The sequence below is a fragment of the Galleria mellonella genome, unplaced genomic scaffold (genome assembly GCF_026898425.1).
Source record: "Galleria mellonella isolate WM207_F2 unplaced genomic scaffold, CSIRO_AGI_GalMel_v1 utg56, whole genome shotgun sequence".
NCBI lineage: Eukaryota > Metazoa > Arthropoda > Insecta > Lepidoptera > Pyralidae > Galleria > Galleria mellonella.
Genome location: NW_026442117.1, coordinates 4,236,754 through 4,258,809, shown reverse-complemented (window position 1 = coordinate 4,258,809; position 22,056 = coordinate 4,236,754). Strand labels below are relative to the sequence as shown.

At 32.2% G+C, this 22,056-nt stretch overlaps 3 protein-coding genes across 4 annotated transcripts; 2 read left to right on the top strand and 1 right to left on the bottom strand.

The window, feature by feature from the left end:
* Window positions 1–1,437: 1,437 nt before the first annotated feature.
* On the top strand, window positions 1,438–3,983 carry LOC113515957 (pre-mRNA-splicing factor Syf2-like). The gene has a single exon (XM_026900267.3). The coding sequence runs from the start codon at window positions 1,657–1,659 to the stop codon at window positions 2,359–2,361; it is 705 nt and encodes a 234-aa protein (XP_026756068.1). The 5' UTR covers window positions 1,438–1,656; the 3' UTR covers window positions 2,362–3,983.
* On the bottom strand, window positions 3,109–20,117 carry LOC113516167 (uncharacterized). 2 transcript variants are annotated; one of them, XM_052899199.1, is made up of 5 exons: window positions 18,432–20,117; window positions 16,510–16,725; window positions 13,210–13,353; window positions 9,896–9,943; window positions 3,109–9,811 (listed from the first exon to the last, which is right to left on the bottom strand). In XM_052899199.1, the coding sequence occupies exons 1-5, from the start codon at window positions 19,618–19,620 to the stop codon at window positions 9,786–9,788; spliced, it is 1,623 nt and encodes a 540-aa protein (XP_052755159.1). In that variant the 5' UTR covers window positions 19,621–20,117; the 3' UTR covers window positions 3,109–9,785. The 2 variants fall into 2 exon arrangements, with proteins under 2 accessions (XP_052755159.1, XP_052755158.1); XM_052899198.1 differs by lacking the exons at window positions 3,109–9,811; window positions 9,896–9,943 and having other exon boundaries at window positions 10,636–13,353.
* A 329-nt stretch (window positions 20,118–20,446) lies between these two features.
* LOC113516101 (ragulator complex protein LAMTOR3 homolog) lies at window positions 20,447–21,586 on the top strand. Its single transcript, XM_026900467.3, has 3 exons — window positions 20,447–20,605; window positions 20,682–20,874; window positions 21,130–21,586. The coding sequence occupies exons 1-3, from the start codon at window positions 20,562–20,564 to the stop codon at window positions 21,268–21,270; spliced, it is 378 nt and encodes a 125-aa protein (XP_026756268.1). The 5' UTR covers window positions 20,447–20,561; the 3' UTR covers window positions 21,271–21,586.
* The last annotated feature ends 470 nt before the right edge of the window (window positions 21,587–22,056 follow it).

Here is a 22,056-nt window from a genome sequence, read left to right as displayed (position 1 = left end):
TTAAATGATAAAACGTAGTAAAAACGAAATAGTTTATGATAACATAAATCTGAGGATTAAAGTGAAAGAATTCGTTACAATTTGGAGAAAAAGTACAAGAAATAGAAATTGGATACAAATAAAAGAACACTCATATTCATATCTTGTAATTACAGGCCATGTCGCTTCGACTAAAAAAAATGTGTGAAATGTATGTATACAATCAGTGTATTCTATTTGAAAATATTAAATATATCATAAAGTTGTTAGATTTTATTATGATTATGTCTATTGATATAGATATTTTATATAGAAGTAGATTATAAATAGGTATATAATATTATGAATATTTATTTAAATTATTGTGTTGACAATTGTTGATCGTGTATATGCATTACATAGTTTTGACAATAGAAGGTTGTAGACTAAATTAGTTCCAATTTTAATTCCTAAATAGCGCTATTGATAAAACAATATGTTAAAAATTATAATTGACAACAAATATAGAGAAATTTTTAGCTTTAAAAGAAATTACAGTTATCTTATCGGAATCACTTCTAATTAGTATGATTACTCTTAATCTATGAACGTGCCGTTTGATCTACTTTCATCAGCATTGTCAAATTGAGTATATATTTCGTAATTTTGGCTAAAAGATCCGCGAAATTTTTATGAAATAAATTCTTGGAGAAATTTAAATAAGTTTTTGAACAGTTTTAAAACTGTATACCTTTCTAATGTTAGTAATGTAGGTAAATAGAAAAGTATGTATAACTCTTCTATTTATATAACATTTATTGAGAAAATATATAGTACTTAAAATTATTTATGACTAATTAATTAATTTACCGTGTAGGCCACCCCTTCCTTTCTCGTGGGTGTCGTAAGAGGCGATTAAAGGAGTTTATGGTGGAGGGATGGATAGCAGCGTCCCTCTTCAAACATCACCAAAAGCGATCATGACAACTACTGGTAAAAGCCTCCTTATGGGGAGGCTATGTTCAGCAGTGGTTTTAAATATGAAATATGTTCTAATAATTTATAACTAAAAGTACGTGTTTTTATATGATGTTTGACTTAGCATAATACTTTCAACTATTAGTTAATGTGCCAAAGAAAATTTACATTACTTACCTGTCAAAAAAAATATTTTAAATTGTATTAGAGTAAAATAAAGTAACTGAATATAGATACTTGTTTTACTTTGTAAAATTAAAAAAAATTATATTATGTAATAGCAAAATTTTTTTATCGTAAGTCCTGATATCAATATATTGGATGGAGGTATATATAGATAGTGGTACAACACTATGAATATTTTTTTTTTCTAATTTTCATTGGGATATTACTTCGAAATGGTATCATGACCTTGTTTCTTTTTCCAGGTTCCGTTGATATAGGGCCGGTGCCAACTCTTATAACGCAGTTGATTACTTACTCTGTGGTTATTACTAATCACCATCATTTCTTTTGTATTCTGTGGTGATATTAGTTTTACATGTTATTTACGTGTTTCTTGAATTATATCTTATTTGATTATTCTAATTTATAAATGCAGCGAATATTTCGAAATTAGACTTTCGCATTTCGCAAAAAATAAGTAGATAAGAACGTGTTTTATCAAATTAATGTTTTTTTTTGTAATTGTCTTACCAAATAATTGAGAATTGCATTGAAATGAGTTCGACAGAAACATCGTCCTTGGCTCCCAAGGAGATGACGTTTGCGGAGAAGCAAGCTGAACGTTTGAAAAGGCTGCGTTCATTACACACTGCTAGAAACGAAGCAAGGTCACATAACCATCAGGAAGTCGTGGCAGAAGAGGCAAGGAATAAGTTGCCACCAAATCATGAAGCCAAACGGCGGCAGGCTGAATGGTTACTTGAAGATCAGCAAAAAAGAGAGGAAGCAGCCAAGCAAGGTAAAAATTATGATCGAGTGAAGCTTCTCAACATATCTGCAGCTGAAGCTGAAAGGTTAGAACGTAAAAAGAAGAAGAAAAACCCCGACCAAGGATTCTCAACGTACGAACAAGCAACCGTGCGTCAGTATAATAGGTTAGTGAAGAATATGCCTGGAGTAGACATGGAGCAGTATCAGAGACAAAAGGATAAATATGGAGATGCTTTCTACGGAGGACCGAATGTTATTATACATGGCATGCATGAAGACCGAAAGGAAGCTGTGGACAAAATGGTAGATGACTTGGAAGGTCAAATTGCAAAGAGAGCGAAGTACTCACGGAGACGTATTCACAATGATGATGCCGACATTGATTATATTAATGAACGGAATGCTAAATTTAATAAAAAATTGGAAAGGTTTTATGGAGAGCATACAGCTGAAATTAAACAGAATTTGGAAAGAGGTACTGCTATTTAGATGGTGAAGTTTTGTATTACATTTGCAGTTGTAAACACTAATACAGGTATAAAGACGTATTGTGTAACAAATGGATGCACAACAGCTGTGAAGCTCCATTGTTTATAGACTATATTAAAAGAACTATAAGACAGTTATGGTGTTATAAGTGATAGTCATTAACATTAGACTGCGCCTGTATGCTTGATTACCACATATGTTCATACAATACATATAATAAATGGTAAAGAATGAAGCTTGAAATACTTCAGGGCACTTGTTCCTTACAGAACATTTACTGATATAAACTGCAACTTGCCTTTGGAATAACTAATAAAAATACCTTTATCTTGGTGAAAATATAATGTGTTCAATTTAAATAAAATGCTATTCTATTTTATATTATATTATATATTATATTATTATTTCACATAATAATGTAAAATTTGGTAAAAACAGCATATAACAAATAAACTGTTCTATGTTTACGGAAGGCAATATAATTTAATAGCATTTTAGAATTTATTATTTAGTTGTAAATATTTGATCGCTGAAGACAGAAGGATAATGGTTGAGAATGTATACAACTTGATGGATTTTATTAAGTAAATAAGGTCTTGTCAAATTTGTCTTAATCATGAGAGTATTATTGGTTACATGATGACTATGTATGTAAAGTTGATGTAATAATTAAAAAAAATTGCTAATTTGTTTTTAATGAGTACATTCTATTTACTTATTATGAGAGGGAAAATTGAAACAAATGTGTTAAACAAATTTCGATAACAAGTTTATTTTGATAAATGTGCTGATTAAACAAAATAGTAAACCATATATATTTTACATAATACATACTAAATATAAAAGCACTATAATGAATACAAAATTTTACAATTTCTTAATTATTTTGTACAAGTTCCAAAGTCTCATTACATTATAATTGTAAAACACATTTCATGTGTGTTTTGTAATGTAACCATAAACAATTGGTTCATGCTGTGAAAATGGTAAATTAAAAAAAAAAAAGTTTGAAACTAACAAGGCAAATACATTTAAAATGTGTTGTTACTGTAAAATTATAATAACTTGCACAAATACTTTGTAAATATTAAATAGCCATAAGCTGAACTAAGAATAGTTATGATTCAATTTTATAATAATATTTTTTTAATTTCATCACAAAATTCCTTAACTTGCCATTTTATAAAAGAGAACTATTTTTCTATTAAAATTATAATTGACTTACAATTTAAAGTTTACATATATAACATTTCAATAAGTACATACTGTTTTTAGAAAGAGACGATTGGACAAAGTATAATAGATGTATCTCTATCTAAAAATATTACCATTACCTATTGAATCTGAAGAAAACTAGGTAAAACAAATTACTAGTTGTCTAAGTTAAATATTATAATAATATTTTAGATGTAATGGAATAATTGAAGAATTGTTATATTTTTTCCTGGGTACTTATCATAGTTCTGCTTATAATTATTTTTTATTTTATACATAGAAATATTCAGTTGTAAATAGATATAAATATGTACAATAAGTGAGCATAAATTTCAAGTTTTATACAAAGAAATGCTTATACTTAATACATACGCAATAAATGTGAAGTTCGGAGCTTCGACTAGAAATCACAGTGTTTCTTTGACATTTGATATCCCTTTTAGAAATTAATGATTGTAAGTCCGTTTTGTTGTTTTAATTTAATATATAAAAACTTAATACACAATTATTTAAGATTTTATTGCTCAAATAAGACAGCGACTTCTGTTGGGGAATATGTTGTGTGGATGCGGGACAATACGGCACTATCAATTGCATAAAGAGTTATTAGAATCGGTTTACAAATGGCGAAGCCATCGCGTAATATACAAAAAATATAAGGTTTTAGACACGTATACAGTTTTTTAAACTTTAACTGCTGAGAACTCGCTCGGCGAGTCTTCTTTACGACAAGACTCACGACGCAAGTCGGAGTGACCAACACACTAGTACTCATTGCGATCCCGTACAATTGTGAGTCCATACATTTTATTTAGGCCCTTTTTAAAATATTTTTTCTAATTTTTACATGATGTTCGGACATAGTAATAAAAGAACAGCTTCGGGTTCTTGTAATGTGCAAGGATTTTTTTTTTAAATATTAACTTCACATAGGTAGTCAATTACCTTTATAAACCTTTGTAATAGGCTATTTATTTTATTTCGAAAGTATTAATAAAGCTGATTTTCCTTGGAGTGTTTAAAATAAAAAACAATTTAAATATATTTATTTTAATTTGATTGTATGTAGATAATGGTAATTTATTTGTATCATAAGTCGTAACGAAACAAATTATTTATTTGAAAATAAGTAAAATGTATGGACTCGCGTTATCGTGAGCACTGTCGTACGGACATGCATGAACTTGCCTAGTGAGACGGTTCGCACATGCTTTGCGGATTTTATGTATGATCAAACGATTGTGCATACGACTTAGTCAATAGAGATGCGCACAAGCACCAACTCTGACTTAGCAGTTAAAAGTGTTCTGGTTTAATTGATTAGATTGGTCCTGGATATTGAATTTACCAGTCTCTATATGCAAAAATTTACATATTATGTGAATTAAAGCTTACATTATAATAATATATTGCATAGCTAGTACGTACACACATAGGTATATTTTGTCAAAAAATATTTAAGTTAATATAGGAGGGTTTTGTAAATTTTGAGTAATTGAAATTTAGATAAAAAATGTATGGACAGATACAGTTCATATAATTTCAATTAAAATATGTGAATAAAATAGGTATCATTACATTTCTACTTCTCCATACATGACAGTTACACCAACTTATACAAAATAGCAATTTGGCTAGTACTATGTTTATAATATAAAAAAAAAAATTACTGCAGTAAATAAGTAATTAATGCGAGATACCTAGTATAAAAGGATATAAACATATCACCCAAATAGTACTAGCGGAGTAAACTAGAATAGACTTATAATGATGAATATCCCTTATTTGAACAATAAGTTTAAGATTCTCATGGCCAGGTTTTGTACGTTTTACGTTTTTGTAAAATTTTTTGATATATTTGTTTAGTCAGTAGATTATGCTGTATGTTGATAAATCGGTCACATTTGTAAATGAATATTTATAAATTAGATATTTTAGAAAAATAAAAATAGGTACTTATCGCATAAAATTTAATTTTATTTAAATTTTTTAATTTCTTATTGACTCTATCTAAGCCTACAGCGCATTTGAACGCGAAAGGTTAGGTTATGGAACGAAATCATTGCATAACGGTTTTTCCAAGAGTCTTCAAAAAGAGCGTTGAAAGTTTCTTCAGGTGCGGTAATGCGTAATTGAAGACGTTCATAGAACGGTATAACGGTATCAAAAATCGATACCACCGTGATATGGTTGTTGCTATTTTTAATAAAATATTGCAATATTTCTTCATAAACATCTAACTAGCCTATTAACTTTGATAATACTTAACTATGTAAAGAAACGTTTATTACGAGCGTGTTAAGCATATATACATTGGCATTTTTATGGAGTCATAAACCTTCAGATTATGTTTATATTTTATTAAAGTGGAATCTGTTATTATTATATGAGCAATAAAGAGTATCAAGATTTTATGGTTGAAGGATGGGCAGCAGCATCCCTCTACAACATCACCAAAGTCGGACTGTTAATCCGCCTGCCAAGCGCACAGTGGGAACTCTCCTAAGAAAGCCATCTCATAAATACTTTTTCTAAAACTCTGTGGATATGCATGTATAATACCTCAAATTGTAGCTAAAGAGTTACTCTATCATTATAAGTATGATTCAAATCTGTCACTGTTCATACTTCATAGAACAGAGCATCTAAAGTCAAGGAATGAAAAAAATACAAAAATAATTATGAAACTTAAATTTCGTTTGGTATAATTTTATAGTATCAAAACAATAGAAGTCATATAGTGTGATACCATTTTAAAATGCTTAGAATGTGTACTTTACTATAAAATAAAAATATATTTAGTTTAGTACAATATTACTTAACCAAAGAACCATATATCGTTATATGTATTATTTTCTTTTCTCAAACTTTCAGTTGGAGATTTGACAGTTGCCGAAGCTTGCCGAAGTTCTAATTTTGGTTTAATTTATTAGGAAATATAATGTAATTTGAGGGCAAAAGATTTTTTTTTTGCAGTTTTACTGCGTAATATATTTAAATCTAGTATAATATCATGGTGAGAATGTTTTTTTCTAAGTACGTATATTAAGATTTTTTTCTTTATTTGAGATTATCTGTCTGGACACTCAAAAAAATACTTTTGTCTCAATTATTACTTTATATTTTATCTTTTGCGTTACTTTTAACAAGTATTTCACATAGTATTTAGTTCCCATTTCCATACAGACCTATTCTTTACCGCATAACCGCATAATGATGAATTTTTTAAATGAAGTAATTTTGCACACGTCTATGATCATTATTAAGTATAAAATAGTGCATTTACATATGAAATATTACAGTTCTTTATAAGCATTTGTTATTTCTAAACAATTGTTAATTACTTATCTCTCCGCAATAAGTGAAGTCTCGTGTACCGGACGCGACTTAAGTCTCTTATTGTTGAAAGTGATACAAATTATATTGATTATATCTCAAACTATGTACGAAATAATATTACCGAATCTTCAGATGCGAATATAGAATTTTTGCTATATTCGCAAGTATTTAGAAGTCCTTCATAACTCAGTTTCGTCAACGCTATACGAAATGTGGTCGAAAGAAAGAACAGTTTTTAAATCAAAATAGCAATTGGTTTAATGTCATTTTCACTGTAAATCTAGAAAAAACAACATGCGAACCTGAACCTACTACTTCGACAGAGAAAAGAGGAAGACCTTCTAAAAGATACAATGACAGTTCAGAGAGTACAAAGAAACGGAAAAACAAGGGACTGCTTGATACCTATGGACTTGATTTCATACTGAACTCATATGTTTACAGGGTTTAAGGTCACGTGGTGAAGTAGATGAAGCATTCATCGTTGATATTTTACGAGCATGGCCGTCAGAAAAAAAGAGTGAAATACGCAGTAATTTTCTTAATGAACCGACAAATATAACAGCATATTCAAAAGATGAAGATCTTAGCATTTTTGTAGAATTGGATCTGAACAAGGCACAGTAAGAAAATATGATGAGTTGTTTGATAGCAAAGAATTGCTTATTGTTTCCATCATACAAGTTGATTCGTGAAGTTACAGAATCTTGCTATCCGCAAAATCACAAGGTGTTGATTCATTGTGAAAGTGTGATACGTTACTTTTCTGTCTTGCCTTTTGGGCAACTTTTAGAAGATGATCAAGAGTCACGGAACAAAGACTATAAACAGTTCAGGCTTCATCATGCAAGACAATGTTCGAGGGTAGCCACTAACGAAGATGTTCTACACGCACTTTTATATACCTCTGACCCATACATACAAGTTTAAGAAAACCTTCCAATAAAAAATATTTAGAACTTTTTGATGAAGTAAAGGAGCTCTTGAGTGACTTCTAAGTTATCTTTATAAGAGTTTTTGTTTTTTACGCAGATACTTTTACTTATTCCTGTATTAATTTCTTAGGACATAAATGTAAGCCTACAAATTTTATATTTCTTGTATTCCTATATTATTTATAACTATTAGAAATAAATTTTTACTCACAACGCATACATAATTTAAAAGCATATATATTTAAGATTATCAGGAAAAAAAATCATGTACATATCTTTATTAATACGGAAGTTATAGATTTATGAGATGAAAAGGAGTTAAAGTTCCCACTGTGAAGCGTGGCAATTATTGGCCAAATCCTCCTTTTGGGAATGTTAAGGCCAAGGTTAAAGGAAGGTTAATGGAAGGCTTATGTTGGTACATTCTATATTGTGTTGCCATAAAAAATTATTAACTGTTTATTCGAATATTGTTTTCTGTATAATCGATTACTGGAAACAGTTTATGATAAAAAATAAAAAAGGAAGCATAGTCGGGTCGGTCGTTTATATCTTCACTGACTTGTGTCAGAGTCGAGTGCGATTGGTATCGGACGAAGGACAATCTTGAGTCAGCAAACGTAAGTAAAAATTTTACAATAAAAATTGTTTTTCCGTTTTCCTTATAAGCAATTTGACGTGAATATAGACATAGTGAAGTCCTTACTTCTTTATAAAACCCTTTCTATAAAGTTTTCCTTTACTTCGAATGATAAAAGATATATTTATAAACGCTGTATGTATAAAATTTTAGTAATAGATTTTTTTTTTATTACGAATAAGTACCTACTTTTGTTAAACTATACCTATATTATTGCTTGTCCGTTTCGACGTGTGCCTATGGTCCTCGACATGTATTATTTACTTTCGGAAATCAATGGCTTGACTTTCATAATACATCTAGCAACTATAAGATACCTGGGTCTATAAACTCTTAAGGACTTCATTGCAGATAATATTTTTGGTGATGTCATATCATTCATCAGTCTCTCAAGTTATTTTCTCTAATCAAAATCGGTTAAAATCGTGATTTATAATTTTTACCAAATTTAGTATTATAAACATGTGTTTATAATACCAAACCTAGGTAGTTAGATAGAACAGTTTAAATGGAGTAAAATTTGATGAAATGTAAGTAAAAATTTTTTTGATAGGTACTTTATTTCGATGCTGTACTTAGCTATGTGTAATTTATTTATTTATTTATTTAAATAAATAAATTACACATAGCATAATGTGTATTTTAAAAATGATTTTACATCGTATTTATACTTACATGTTTAGTCTATAGGTTCGGACTTTATTCGAGTCGAAATATTTTTTTTTATTAAAAAACTTTTTAGCAAGTAAATTTTTTATATTATTAACAGCGATTAACTTGTACAGATATACCGTATTAGAGATTTTACGTCTACAAATAATGATGATATTCAAATTTTAAAAAAATATTAAGGTACACATCTACTGAAAGTTAAAGTTACGTAATACGTTGTCCATTTTCGTTCGATATATAAAAGGGATTATAGCCAAATGGCAGAATTGTTACAATACAGACTTAGTTTTTTTTTCTAGTTCTAGAGGTAACTGCATGATAACATATAATATAGAGACTCATTTCCTAATAATGGTAACAACTTCCCTATCCACCTTAAGTGCAGCAGTGTAAATAACCGAAGGTTATTCGCATTTGGCACGACAAAGCACTCAGTGTGAATACGGGAGAGACAACGTTAAATATTAAAAAAAAAATCATCAAATAAAACAGTTTTTTTTGGAATGTGTAAATAAAAAATAATAGACTTTTAAATTATAACAACCAAATGCGAATATCACAGATCCGTTGATATCTACATACTACTGCACTTAAGATAGGCTAGTCACCCGACTCCGCCCGTTTCATAACACCCACGATCTCGTTAGGTCTGAAATGCAATTTAGAAATGATTAGAGCCAATTCGTTGCCAATTGTCGTGTCAGGGGATCTCAATTAATATTTATATACTTACTCCGTCGTCCTGGCATTAGTCGTACTGTTATTCCGTCTTGTGCCCGAACTGTATGGAAATAAAAAGTATTTAACTACATTTGATATCTTATATATTTTGTATAATGTCTCCCACGCTTATAAGTCACTTCGACGATTTCGTGTGGAAATAAACATTGAATCAAAACATTTATAAAACACAATTGAATATAAATCTTACTACCTTCTTTATAAGGTTGAAAATTGAACATTATTTACTTACTACAAAATGGCGGTCTTGATCGATGATCCGAAAGAAATCGACCAATGACCGTTACAAAATAAAATTAACTTATAGTTTTTCGTAAAATAAAAACAAATGCGCAAGTAATCGTAGGTAATTATAAACGTGGTAGTACAGTAAAGGCGTGTCCACAGTGACATAATTTAACGAAAATTCAAAATTGCCTCCTACTGTAGAAAATTATGTTTTAAAAAAACAATCGAGGAATGGACTTGCTTGTTTTTTTTTGATGTCACTGTCAATACGCCAGAATGCTTTCAATAGAAAAATACCACAGCATACAACAACTGTTACTGTATTAATAGGAGCCAAAACGAAACTTACCTCGAGTGGGACATACACAGGGGTATCAGGCTCATTGCAAAGCTTTGCTTCAGACGGGATCTTCTTTACCTTGTTAATTAGGCTTAGCTCTCATATTGGTGACTACCCACCATTTTATCAATTTACTAAGGTTTTTGAGAGTAAAAAAAAAAATATTGGCTAATAAATGATTTATTGAATCTCAAAACATACATAAAAATGATCACATTTCATAATAGCTACAAATGTCAACGAGTTTGAAATTGTTTAAAGCAGTTATCGTATAAAAATTCGGTGTTGACTGCTAAGTTCATCCACATGAAAACTTGTGCGGTAAAAGCAGGTATTTAAAATTGCATACTAATTTTCATTTATAACAGATTAATAATATACAAAGTGTAACAGAAAAATTATAACAATACGAAATAAAATTTAAATTTAGAACAATAAATGTTAAGAACCTAAATAATCCTCACTAAGAGACGTGGTCGGCATCGACATAAAAAACACTATTGAAATCGTAAGTGTAAAATGAATTATTTGACCACGCAGTTTTTTTTTTTAATTTAATTTAAGCACGATTTGCACCGAACGATAGGTGTTTGAGTGCATTTCAGTGTATGCGCGCAGAGTCGACAGTTAAACACGTCTATATGAAGTAGAATATACGCTTGCGAGCGTTGATACGCGGTTGATAAGGTTTTACATCCCCCATCCTGTAGTGTCTTCTTCAGTATTCAGTTAATAAAAATCTAAACTCAGCAGATCAGATCAAACTCAATGGCAACCGAGTTCAGCTAGTCGAAAATTGCGTTCGCAGCCGAGAGATAAACAGAAAAAAATACCGTAACGTAAAATGCGCTCAAGCACACCGTTGAATGTAAATTGTACTTATCCGTGACATCCAATAGCTTTTCCGTTACACTATATATTATTGCTAGCTAAACCTGTATCACATTGTGGTATCAATTTATACTATAGATGTATAAATTATGAAATATTTCCCTCTATAACAGCATTTTATTATGAAATGAAGACTGTAAAAATCGCCTTACCCTATCACAGTTAAATTCGATTGCGTTTTTATAATATTTGATAGCAAACCGCCATCTTGTAATAAATTTAAGTACCTATGTAATTAGGAATAAAATAAATTTAACATGAAAGCGATTATGTGTATGTAAAAAGAAAAAAGTAAACTGTATCATTGTATATTTTTAATTATTCTATAAAAAAATAACGTTGGTGGAATATCGTAGATTATGAACTAGGTTTGTGATATCTCTCTTTTTTTTCTATACTCCGTGCCATATAACTTGGTGCTGGTGGTAGAGAATTGAACGATAAAAAAATTACTAAAACGTAACTTAAGTAGTCAACGAAATGTTTGATATTGGAAAAAATATTAGTTAATTAGATCGACTGATTCATAATTTCAGTTTCACTTTGAGCGTCACGGTTCATAGACCTCAGTTAGAGAATAAAAAAAAAAAATTTAGAACACATTGATTAATGAGAAACATTAGATGTATCGCTAATGCGGGTTACCTTCTTGATTGCTTCAGGAAAAATAAAATTCCTTTATGTTGGAATATTTATATTTGTCTAATGTATTCTTGAACTATTAAGTATTTAGAACCGCTTTTTGTGATAACGAATGAATCGATCATCACTTTATCACCGAACATTAAAATGAGATGATGAATTTGAGCAATTTTAACAATCACACGGATTATACAACTCTTTTTAAACAATCAATAAATTAATTTGTAAAGAAACATTTTTTTGGCAAGGAGCGTTTAGTCTTTACATGAGATCTTGTGATGCCCCGCGTTCACCAAGACAACAAGTGATGTATGTTTGCTTAATTTAAAACAATAAATACATCTTTATATTAAATATCAATTAACCTAATATTTTCAACAATCACATGTCTAACGTAAATTTAAATAATTATCTATAACAACGTAATAAGAACATATTTACAGGAGGCACGATGTGGCTTTCTCCAATATAGGAATTAATTGTGATATCCTTCTAACATTATGTACATATATTGCATTAAATTTTAAGTAAACAGCCTTCAAATCTAAGAGATTATAAAGCGCAAGATATTTCTCGGCTAATGTTTTCATTATTGATTATTTTGTTCAGTCATTGTGTCGCTACCAACCTAACAATTTGTTTTAATGGGTCCACTTTTACACCCTACAATCTAATTATATTCGGAATATTTTTATGTAATAATTAACTAAATCTCTTCTTTTGGCGCCAAATATAATTCAAAAAATATCTATAGCCCGTATGGCGTAACACAATTAAAAATTTGTTCTCTGTCCGCACCACACTTGAGAAATAGTGTTAATAAAGTCAAATATAAATTCAACACTAACACACATGCAAGAAGTATATCAATAAGTACGTAACAACAAAACGCATGTAGGGATACCAACAGGCAAAAATGTCCAGAACATCATTGGTATATCCTTTCAAGTTAATTTGAAACGTCCGCATGCCGACATGCTAGGGTTAAACGAAAGCATATATACGTCCAAATAGCCTCGTATGAACACTTCAAGAACACTTTCACTGTCTTTTAGGCACTGTTTAAGGCATTAGAGGAACTAGGGATCACATTAATAGTTTTGGATAAGGCATGACCGACCGGTGTGGTACCTCGAGGTCTTGGACCTCGCGTTGGAGGGCCTGGAGGGAGCCGAGGCCCGAGTCGTGGGCGGCGTCGGACGTACCTACGTATATACGCGGCATGTCGCACTCCTCGCAGCGGTTGAGCAGCGGGAAGTTCCTGAAGGTGCACATGTGGCACTGCCAGTACGACGACGGCCGTTGCCCGGTGTATATGTTGTTGTAGAAGTTGCCCGTGTCGTCCGCCTCTGGAATATTTATTTATTTATTTTTATTTATTCATTCGTACAAATATGTGTTCATGGCGAACTTAATGCTAAAAGCATTCTCTCCCAGTTAACCTTAGGGAAGAACATTTTCTAATATTATAAATGTTTATACAAACTTTCGTAAATATATTGGACTGTTTATTGCTTAATCCTGCCGTGTGGTCCCAGTACAGAATAGACCATTCCTTCCTTTCTCGTGAGTGTCATAGAGATGAATAAGGGAACTCGACCATTAAAGTCGAGAAATGGGCAGTGACATCCCTCTTGGAACATCACCAAAGCCTAACTATGGTTGCCAATTCGTCTAAGGTTTTGTTCGTGTCTATTGAAGACTGTGATTGCTATCCATCAGGCGAGGCATTAGCTTGATTGCTATTATAAGTATCTATATTTTACGCCAAAATTCTTACAAGTTAAGCAGAGAGAACCGAGTGCCAAAGATCTTTATTCTTACATATTACAACATTGTAAAAAAAAAATACAAGATTGGATATATATATTTAACCAATCACTATGAAATTTGGTATAAACGTATTATATGGAATAGAGAAGGATACAGGTTACTTTTTATCACAGTCAGTAAATATATCCTGGTCACGCAGACAAAGTCGAGAGCAAAAGCTGGTTAACCATAAATAAAAGTGTAGATGTAAGAAGTCCTTTATAAAAACTAAAAACTTATACAAACTTATTTTATCTAAAAGGGTGTTTTGTCACTTTCAAATTGAAAATTTAGAGCAAAAGAAAAATACAAAATATGTAATATATAATATAATATCAATAGCTGAGATAGTTTTATTGAACCTTTGGCATTTTTATGATAACGAGGGTAGTTATATTTTTTGTATAAGTTTTATGAAAGGAAATGATAACAACGGATGCTGTAGAACTATGTATACATCTACTTTGAAATTTATCATGTCGCCATTAAGGTTTGATAACAGATACCAAACAGTGATAACATGTAACAGGCGCCGCCGAATGACACCTATATGTACCCATGGATCAACACGCAAGAAATTATCTTTATACGATTGTAACAGGAAAACGAGCTGTTTATTTCCTGCGAATTTATTCACAAATATTTTTATAACATTTAAGCCAAATGCGAAAGTATGGCCACTTTAAATATATCGGTATATTGACCAAATGGGATACATACAAGGGGTTTCCTGAATCCCTAGTACATGGAATAAATAAGTTTAGCAAGTACGAATAAAGACGTGGGTAAAAGCACTAGCTTTTACCTGCGACTTCATCTACGTGATAGTGATAAAAATCCTATATCTATCTCCATTCTATATAGTATGTTTATACCAAATTTCATAGTGATTGGTTAAGCTGTTATGACGCTATTAGGTAACAAACAAACTCACTTTCACATTTATAATATTAGTAAGGTATATAAAGGGAGACTTTGTAGAAAAGTCGATTGCTTGGGTACCTCTGTCCCATTCGTGTTTCATCCGTGAAGCAGTTGTGTTTGCATGGCTGTGTTTCGGTTTAAAGGGTGGGATATGGCGTGAATTTACTGGGTACAGAGGAATAACACCTGAGTCCTCAGGAATGGCAACGCACGCACAATCATGGACGTAACAGTTTACTCTGTTTTGTCCATGGTACTGCTCATGTCTATAGGCGACGGTTACCACTTTTCATCAGGTGGGCCGTCAGCTTGTTTGCCATTCTAAGTTGTATAAAAAAAAATAGCTGTATGGTCCCGGCATAGAATGGGCCATCCCTTCCTTTCACATGGGTGTCGTAAGATGCGACTAAGGAGACTCAATAATCGGGGTATGGGACGCAGCATTACTCTTTAAACATCACCCAAGTTTAACTGCGTTTGCCAATCCGCCTGTTAAGCGTGGTAATTACTAGCAATACTCCTCAACAGGGGGGAATGGGATTGTTAGTAATGGAGACTGAGAATCCCATTGCTAGCAATGTACCCAACTAGGTCGACCTCCACGCGGTTCTCCCTGGAAACTATCATGGTTAATTCCTGATGAATTCATCATAATGGGCTAACTGGCCTGTTTTCATTCTCATCTATCACCCTTCACTGGTGCTCCGCCAGCGTATCCCGTTAGCGCAGGCGGGGTTACCATACCATTTTCACCCATCAAAAAAAAAAATTCCTCAACAGAGGGAAGCCTATGATCAGCAGTGGATAGGTAATAGCTGATATGATGTTCTGCCAGTAAACCTGTAGTTACATAAAACCACGTGCCGAAAAATGACAAAAAAATTTGAGACTTCCAACCTTCCATGTTAACAGTTGGATGCGACATGTTAATGTGAGGGCTCAAACATTTTGTTGCTTAACAACTTATATTTGTTTGAAAAAAAAAAAATGTTTTATTTAGAGAAAACTGTCTTAAAAAGATGCAAATGATTTCTACTACATTCTGTATAATTATCTACTAGTTTCATTGTACAGTTTCTATAATACAATATACACTAATGCCGAGCCATATTTGAATAACATGGCAAGGTCACAAGTGTTTACATATAATCACACGTGATTTTATCAAAACAATGGAGCGTGTCTAATACATACCATTGGGGGGAAGGATTTTGAGGTTAGTAATGGGTTCTAATAGCTTCATTGTTAGCAATATACTCTATCGGGTCGACCTCCACGCGGCCCCCCTGGGAACCATCATGGTTATTATTTTTGAATTTTTCACGATGGGCCAACTGACTTGCCTTCACCCTCACCAATCATCTATCACTGGTGCCCCGCCAGCTTATAACGACAGCATAAGCGGGATATTAATAATGAGGTCCTGCTTAAGGTTAAGGAAAAGGGACAAATTATAAAAACTATTGAGTACAGAAGGAAAAAAATGTTGGAACACTTGACACGACACGACGAACTTATGAACATTATAATAGAAGGTAAGATAGAAGGAAGGAGGGGGAGACGGAGACCGAGACATAGTTACATCAGGCAGATCAAGGAAAGAGTTGGTGTCGTGTCGTAAAAGAGAAAAGTCAAGAGGTGAAGAGACTCGCTGAAATTCGTAGTGAGTGGCAAGAGCTCCACCGACAAGAGCGCAGCTCTTAAATAAGATAGATAGATAGAAGCGGGGTAACCATTCCATTATCATACATAAAAAAAAAAATACATACCACTACTTCTCATTTCGAGTTTCTTCGACAGCATGTCGCATTGGTTACGCAAGTGCTGTACGTAGTCCCGCAGTGCTTGAGCAGCGGATGGCGGCGGCGGCGGCGCGGCTAAGATCGCAGTCTCCCGCGTTAGCTGCGCCAGCCGTCGCTTCTCCTGCTCCAGGGCTTTGGCTAAACGATCTCGCCTTTCCTTTTGCCGCTCGATTAGGGAACGGTCTGGAAATATGTAAAAATTAATTAAATATGATATACCGATGGGGAAGAAAGGTTCTTGAGTGGCGACCGCGTACGGGCAAACGCAGTGTATGACGACCCCCTACTACATGGAGTGACGACTTGAAATGCATTGCAAGGAGTCAGTGGATGCAGGTGGTTCAGGACCGTTCTTTATGGGAGTCGATGGGGGAGGCTTATGTCCAGCAGTGGACGGATAATGGTTGATATGATGATGGTGATAATATTTTGAGTTAAAATCTGGTAGACAACAAAAATTTAAATTTGTGACTATATTTCAGTTGAGAAAAATATCAATAACAAATCAAAATAATCACGTGATGGCAGTAGGTTCGCCCCTTGCCACATTGGATTCTTATATACCTGCTTAATAAAATGTGGACATTCCTCGTGTACAATGGTAATAGTCAACAAATGCCTCTGAGTTTTAAATACTACTACATAAGTGTAGAAGGAGGTAGCATCAATTTCTTAAATTATATTCATTCAGGTCAAATAAGGTTTTTTTAATGGGTGAAAATGGCATGGTAATCCGGCCCGCGCCATTGGTATACACTGGTGGGTTACCAGTGAGAGGTGAGGAGGAAAAGGCAAGTCAGTTAGCCCATCCTGATAAATTCAATGATAAATTAGTCAATAATTTCCAGGAGGAACTGCTTGGAGGTCAACCTGATCCGAACAATATAGGATATATCAAGATACCCTATATTGATAGCAACGGCAACTAATTTTCCCATTAGTAACAATCCTCCCCTCCCCCATCAAATAAGGTTAAACTATAGTTAATTTTATTCTTAGAGGGTAATGAATAGTTTTTTTATGCAACATGTTAAAAAAAGACCCATTTGATAGAAATCAGTAAGGTTCACATACAGACAAGAAGTAAATCAAATTTTTTTAAAACAATACTTTAATATTCTGATATATTCAATGATCTCTCATTCATTCCATTATTATTGGATTCATTTAATTCAATATGAATATGGTGGTGAGAAGAGGAGTTACAAAATTGGATTTTATTATTAAATGAGTCTAACTTAATATGTAATTTGTAGCTATTAAAATGTAATTACCCATCTTTTAGATTTATCATCAGTAAATAGATAAATGGTATAATCAGAAGAACTGAGATATGTTAATAAAATTTGCTACAATTGTTGCATGCAATGTAAGACTTTGACCTTTTTCTTTAGAAAAATATGAATCTGTATTAATTTGAAATGAATTTAATTTTAAATCAAAACAATATTTTTTTTTTTATACAAAGTATGAATTATTGTTTATTTACAATTACCCTATGTTGTTTAATTCAAGTATAAATTTAATTTTAATAATTACATACTCGAGGGACAGATATTCTGTTGAGTACTTGTCATCATATTAAATAAGAAATGTACTAAGGGACAATTTTACAAAAGTAACTTAGAAGGAAGATGAGGATGACCAAGAAATAGAATAGAATGACATATGGTAATCCATATTACATGTTTACTTTCCACTGCACCATGATATGTAATATAATAATAAATCTTTATTTCACTCTTTGTTACAATATATAATATAGTGTCATATGTATTAGTAAAAAATATACTTTATCATATAGAAAAGTGAAGCAGAGTTTCAAAATTTAAGGTTATTCTGAAACTGCCTGATGATGAGAAAATGAAAATTATTGGAGAGATACTCACCCTGTGTTGTTGATCCCGGTGGTTCAGGAGCGACCCTGGAAGGCCTTGGTGAATTTATCCGTGAGGACTGAGAGGGTGGTGGAGGTGGTGGAGCCTTACGCCGGGTTGGCCGTGTTGTACTTGGACTCACAGTCACTGTGACATGCCCCCCAAAGCCCCCATCATTTTCTTGCGTCTCCCTCACTGGACTAGCCATATTTGAAGTAGGGGTACACACAGTCAAATTTACTGATGTTATAGCTCTAGGACTATCATAATCTTCTAGCCACAGGTCATCATAACGACTCAAGTCCATATGACAATTTACATTTACTGATAAATTCACAGGGTAACCTCTTTCAGTTCTGTAAGAAGCACTAGTGTTGTTATCCTTTGGTTGGCTTTCATGTTTCGGTGGCACAGGAGAGACTGTCCGGCTCACTTCAGGTTCTGGCTCTCTCAGCGTTTGTTTAAATGCAATATCTGGGTTTGGTTTAATAAAGTCAAGTGTGTTCGGCCTTTTTGCTTTCTCCCGTGGCACTTGTAGCCTCTCATTCAAGTTACTTCTTATTTTGTTACTCTTGTGTATTTTATAGTTTATGCTCTCTGATGGATCAAAATCGTTCTCTTGTGGTGCACTCAAACTTTCTTTTGGACTTTCATTAGTCAATTCGATATCACTCGGTGATTCAACATTGTATTTTGCACATTTGTCAATATTTATAACTGTTACTGGACTTGCAATGTCATTACTTTCTTTCACTTGATTAGAAGTATGTTCTACAACATTCTGATTGGCATCAGTGTTTAATTTCTTTTCCACATCATTTGCAAGAACAGGAGAACTTAAAACTGCAGTTTGTGGCCCTTGACAAGATATAGATTTTACTGGTGTAGATCTAGTAATCTCATGCTTGATTATAGGCTGATTACGACATTTGCCAGGAGGGTTGAGTTTGAGTTCATTAAGCTGCCGAGCTGCTGCTGACGATGATGCATGATATGCATGTGTTAGGGAGGCCTTGACTTCTTTATGGAGATGTGTTTCACAGGCTTGCTTGTCGTGGCAGTACAGTTCGATGGTGTTGGACACAACATGATCAGGAACGCCAGGAAATTTCTGCTTTAGCTCATGAAACAATTGCATAAGCGATATGTTAGTGCATGCACACGGTGAGGGGCTCGTAGCACTCTCGGAGGGGGCAGACATCGCCGCCCATCCTAGCGGGAGCCCACCGCTACGTAGCTAATTGTACGCGCACCAGGTTGCACTTAATAGAATTCCGCGTACTAATAAAAACAAAATAACATCTTTGATACCATAATTCACACTGTAAATAAGTCAGACTGTGACGTCACAAACCAAAAAATCTCGATTCTATAGAGTTACGTATACATACCGAAACTTTCACGATTATTTATATTCATGACTTAATACTCCTAGAGGTACACATGTGATGAAAAACTTAAACTAAGAAGTCAAGACACAAATTTTAAATCTTTTGTTATCATACCAAAGCTATTTTTCGAGAAGTTGCAACATAATTCTGTGTAACGATTGAATATTATTTTGTTTATACCATACTAAGTTTTACTTAGAACCATAAATAGTAGCACAAATGACGCCTAAAAAGTACAAAGACATTAATAATAGTACCCAAAAATAAATTACGAAAATCGCGAAAGCTGTCAATCCATTTCTGCCATTTTGGCTATAGACTTTTTAATTTTTTTAGGATCATGTCTTGCCAATATTTTTTTTTTTGGTAGAATATATTTACGTTTTTTGGTAGGAATATAAAATAGCAAAGTTGATTTGAGCTTTTCATGTAGCTTTTTTGATATTGTTTATATGAATATTCAAATAGTGTGCTCTATTGTTCAACAAAAAGTAAAGCTTGTTATTTATTGTATTTTAATATTTTTTTAAGACGTGCTTAATATTGATACGAGTTGGTTGAAATTTTTAGACTAAGAATATGAAATTCTCTGTCTGTAGTACACACCATTTGACACAATTCATGCTTTTTTGAGTTTGACATCGACAGTTGTTTTCCTCGAATATGTCATGTTAAATTTTCATGAAATCTGAAATTTCTTGATTTATTTTTTATTTTACATTGGATCTTTCTTTATTAGTTATTATAAAAAATGGTTGATGATTTGCGAAAATATCTGAACCATTTACTAGAGAAGTATATTTCGTTTAAATTATAATCTAATAGAGAAAATAAACGATTCAAGAGTGATCAACTTCTGTTTATTTTTCAGGGTAAATGGTCTGCACTGTATCATTATTACGGACCGTGATGGAGTTCCATTGGTTAGAGCAGTAACAGAAAGAGCTCCACAATTGGCTTTGCGGCCAAATTTTATATCGACTTTCGGCATGGCCACAGATCAGGCAAGCAAGTTAGGGTTGGGAAGGAACAAGACTATTATCTCTATGTATTCAAGTTATCAGGTTTGTTTATTTTGTTGCCTGCCACTATGTTACAAACTCATTAGGTCAAAGACATATATTTTTCCTTATCATTTAAAGTAATAACCTCATAATGTATTGTTTCAAATTTGTGATGTTTCTGATGTTGTGGGAAGTGATTTCTCATAGATTTTTTTTTCTATGAATATAGTTATTGGGGTTCTGACTATGTTTAATAAACTATTTAAAGTATTATTAGTTTTATTGTTATTTTAATCATATTTCTTATTCTTTCAGGTTATACAAATGAATAAGTTACCATTAGTCATCACATTTATAGGAAGCGACAATTGTAATACTGGCCACATACTGTCACTTGAGAATCAAATTGAACCATTCCTGAAGGATTTAGCAGCTGTGGTGGCTGATGCACCTTAATTTTAATAAGTTTTATATATATATTTTAAGAATTATTATTTAATTTAGGAGTCATCTGCAAAACATGACTGAACTTTTTTTGAAACATTTTAATAATATAAACATGATTTTTCAATTATTATTGTATATAATTTCAAAGCAGATGGGGTTTGAATTAGTGTATTCTGTTCTATACATGAGTCATTTTCATTTAGTTTTTTATAATTTTAGTAACTATCACATATATTTTATTGCCATTTAACTAAAAGATATAGTAGTCAGATTAAGACAGATTATTAAATTGCTTTTAGATTAAATTTTAAACACAGTACATTATTTTTTCATAATATAATAATTACAATAGCCAAATGTATATTTAAATGTATATGATCAGGTTAATTGCCTGTTCTAATGACTTAATTTTAATTAATATATAAATTTATTCTTAGACTGCCATGAGGAATTTTCCTATGTTTTTACATAATTTCTTCAGATAGGTGGCAGGCTATGAGACTGAGTGAGCTTTTAGTAGTGCCATGCAACCAATTTCAATGGCAACATCAAAGATGCACATACTTTTATGCCCTGTTACCAATTTGGAAACATGGTTGTAACATCCCAAATGTACTTGGGGTAATCTTGTTCATATTTTTTATATTAGGTTACATAATTCATGATTTCCTTTATGTGATAATGTATATCAATTAGAATTGTTAATTTAAAATGTGTAGAACATTTTATAAATTAACTATGTGAAGAAGAAAAAATTAAGAATTTACAATATGCACATTAAATTAATGTTTTATA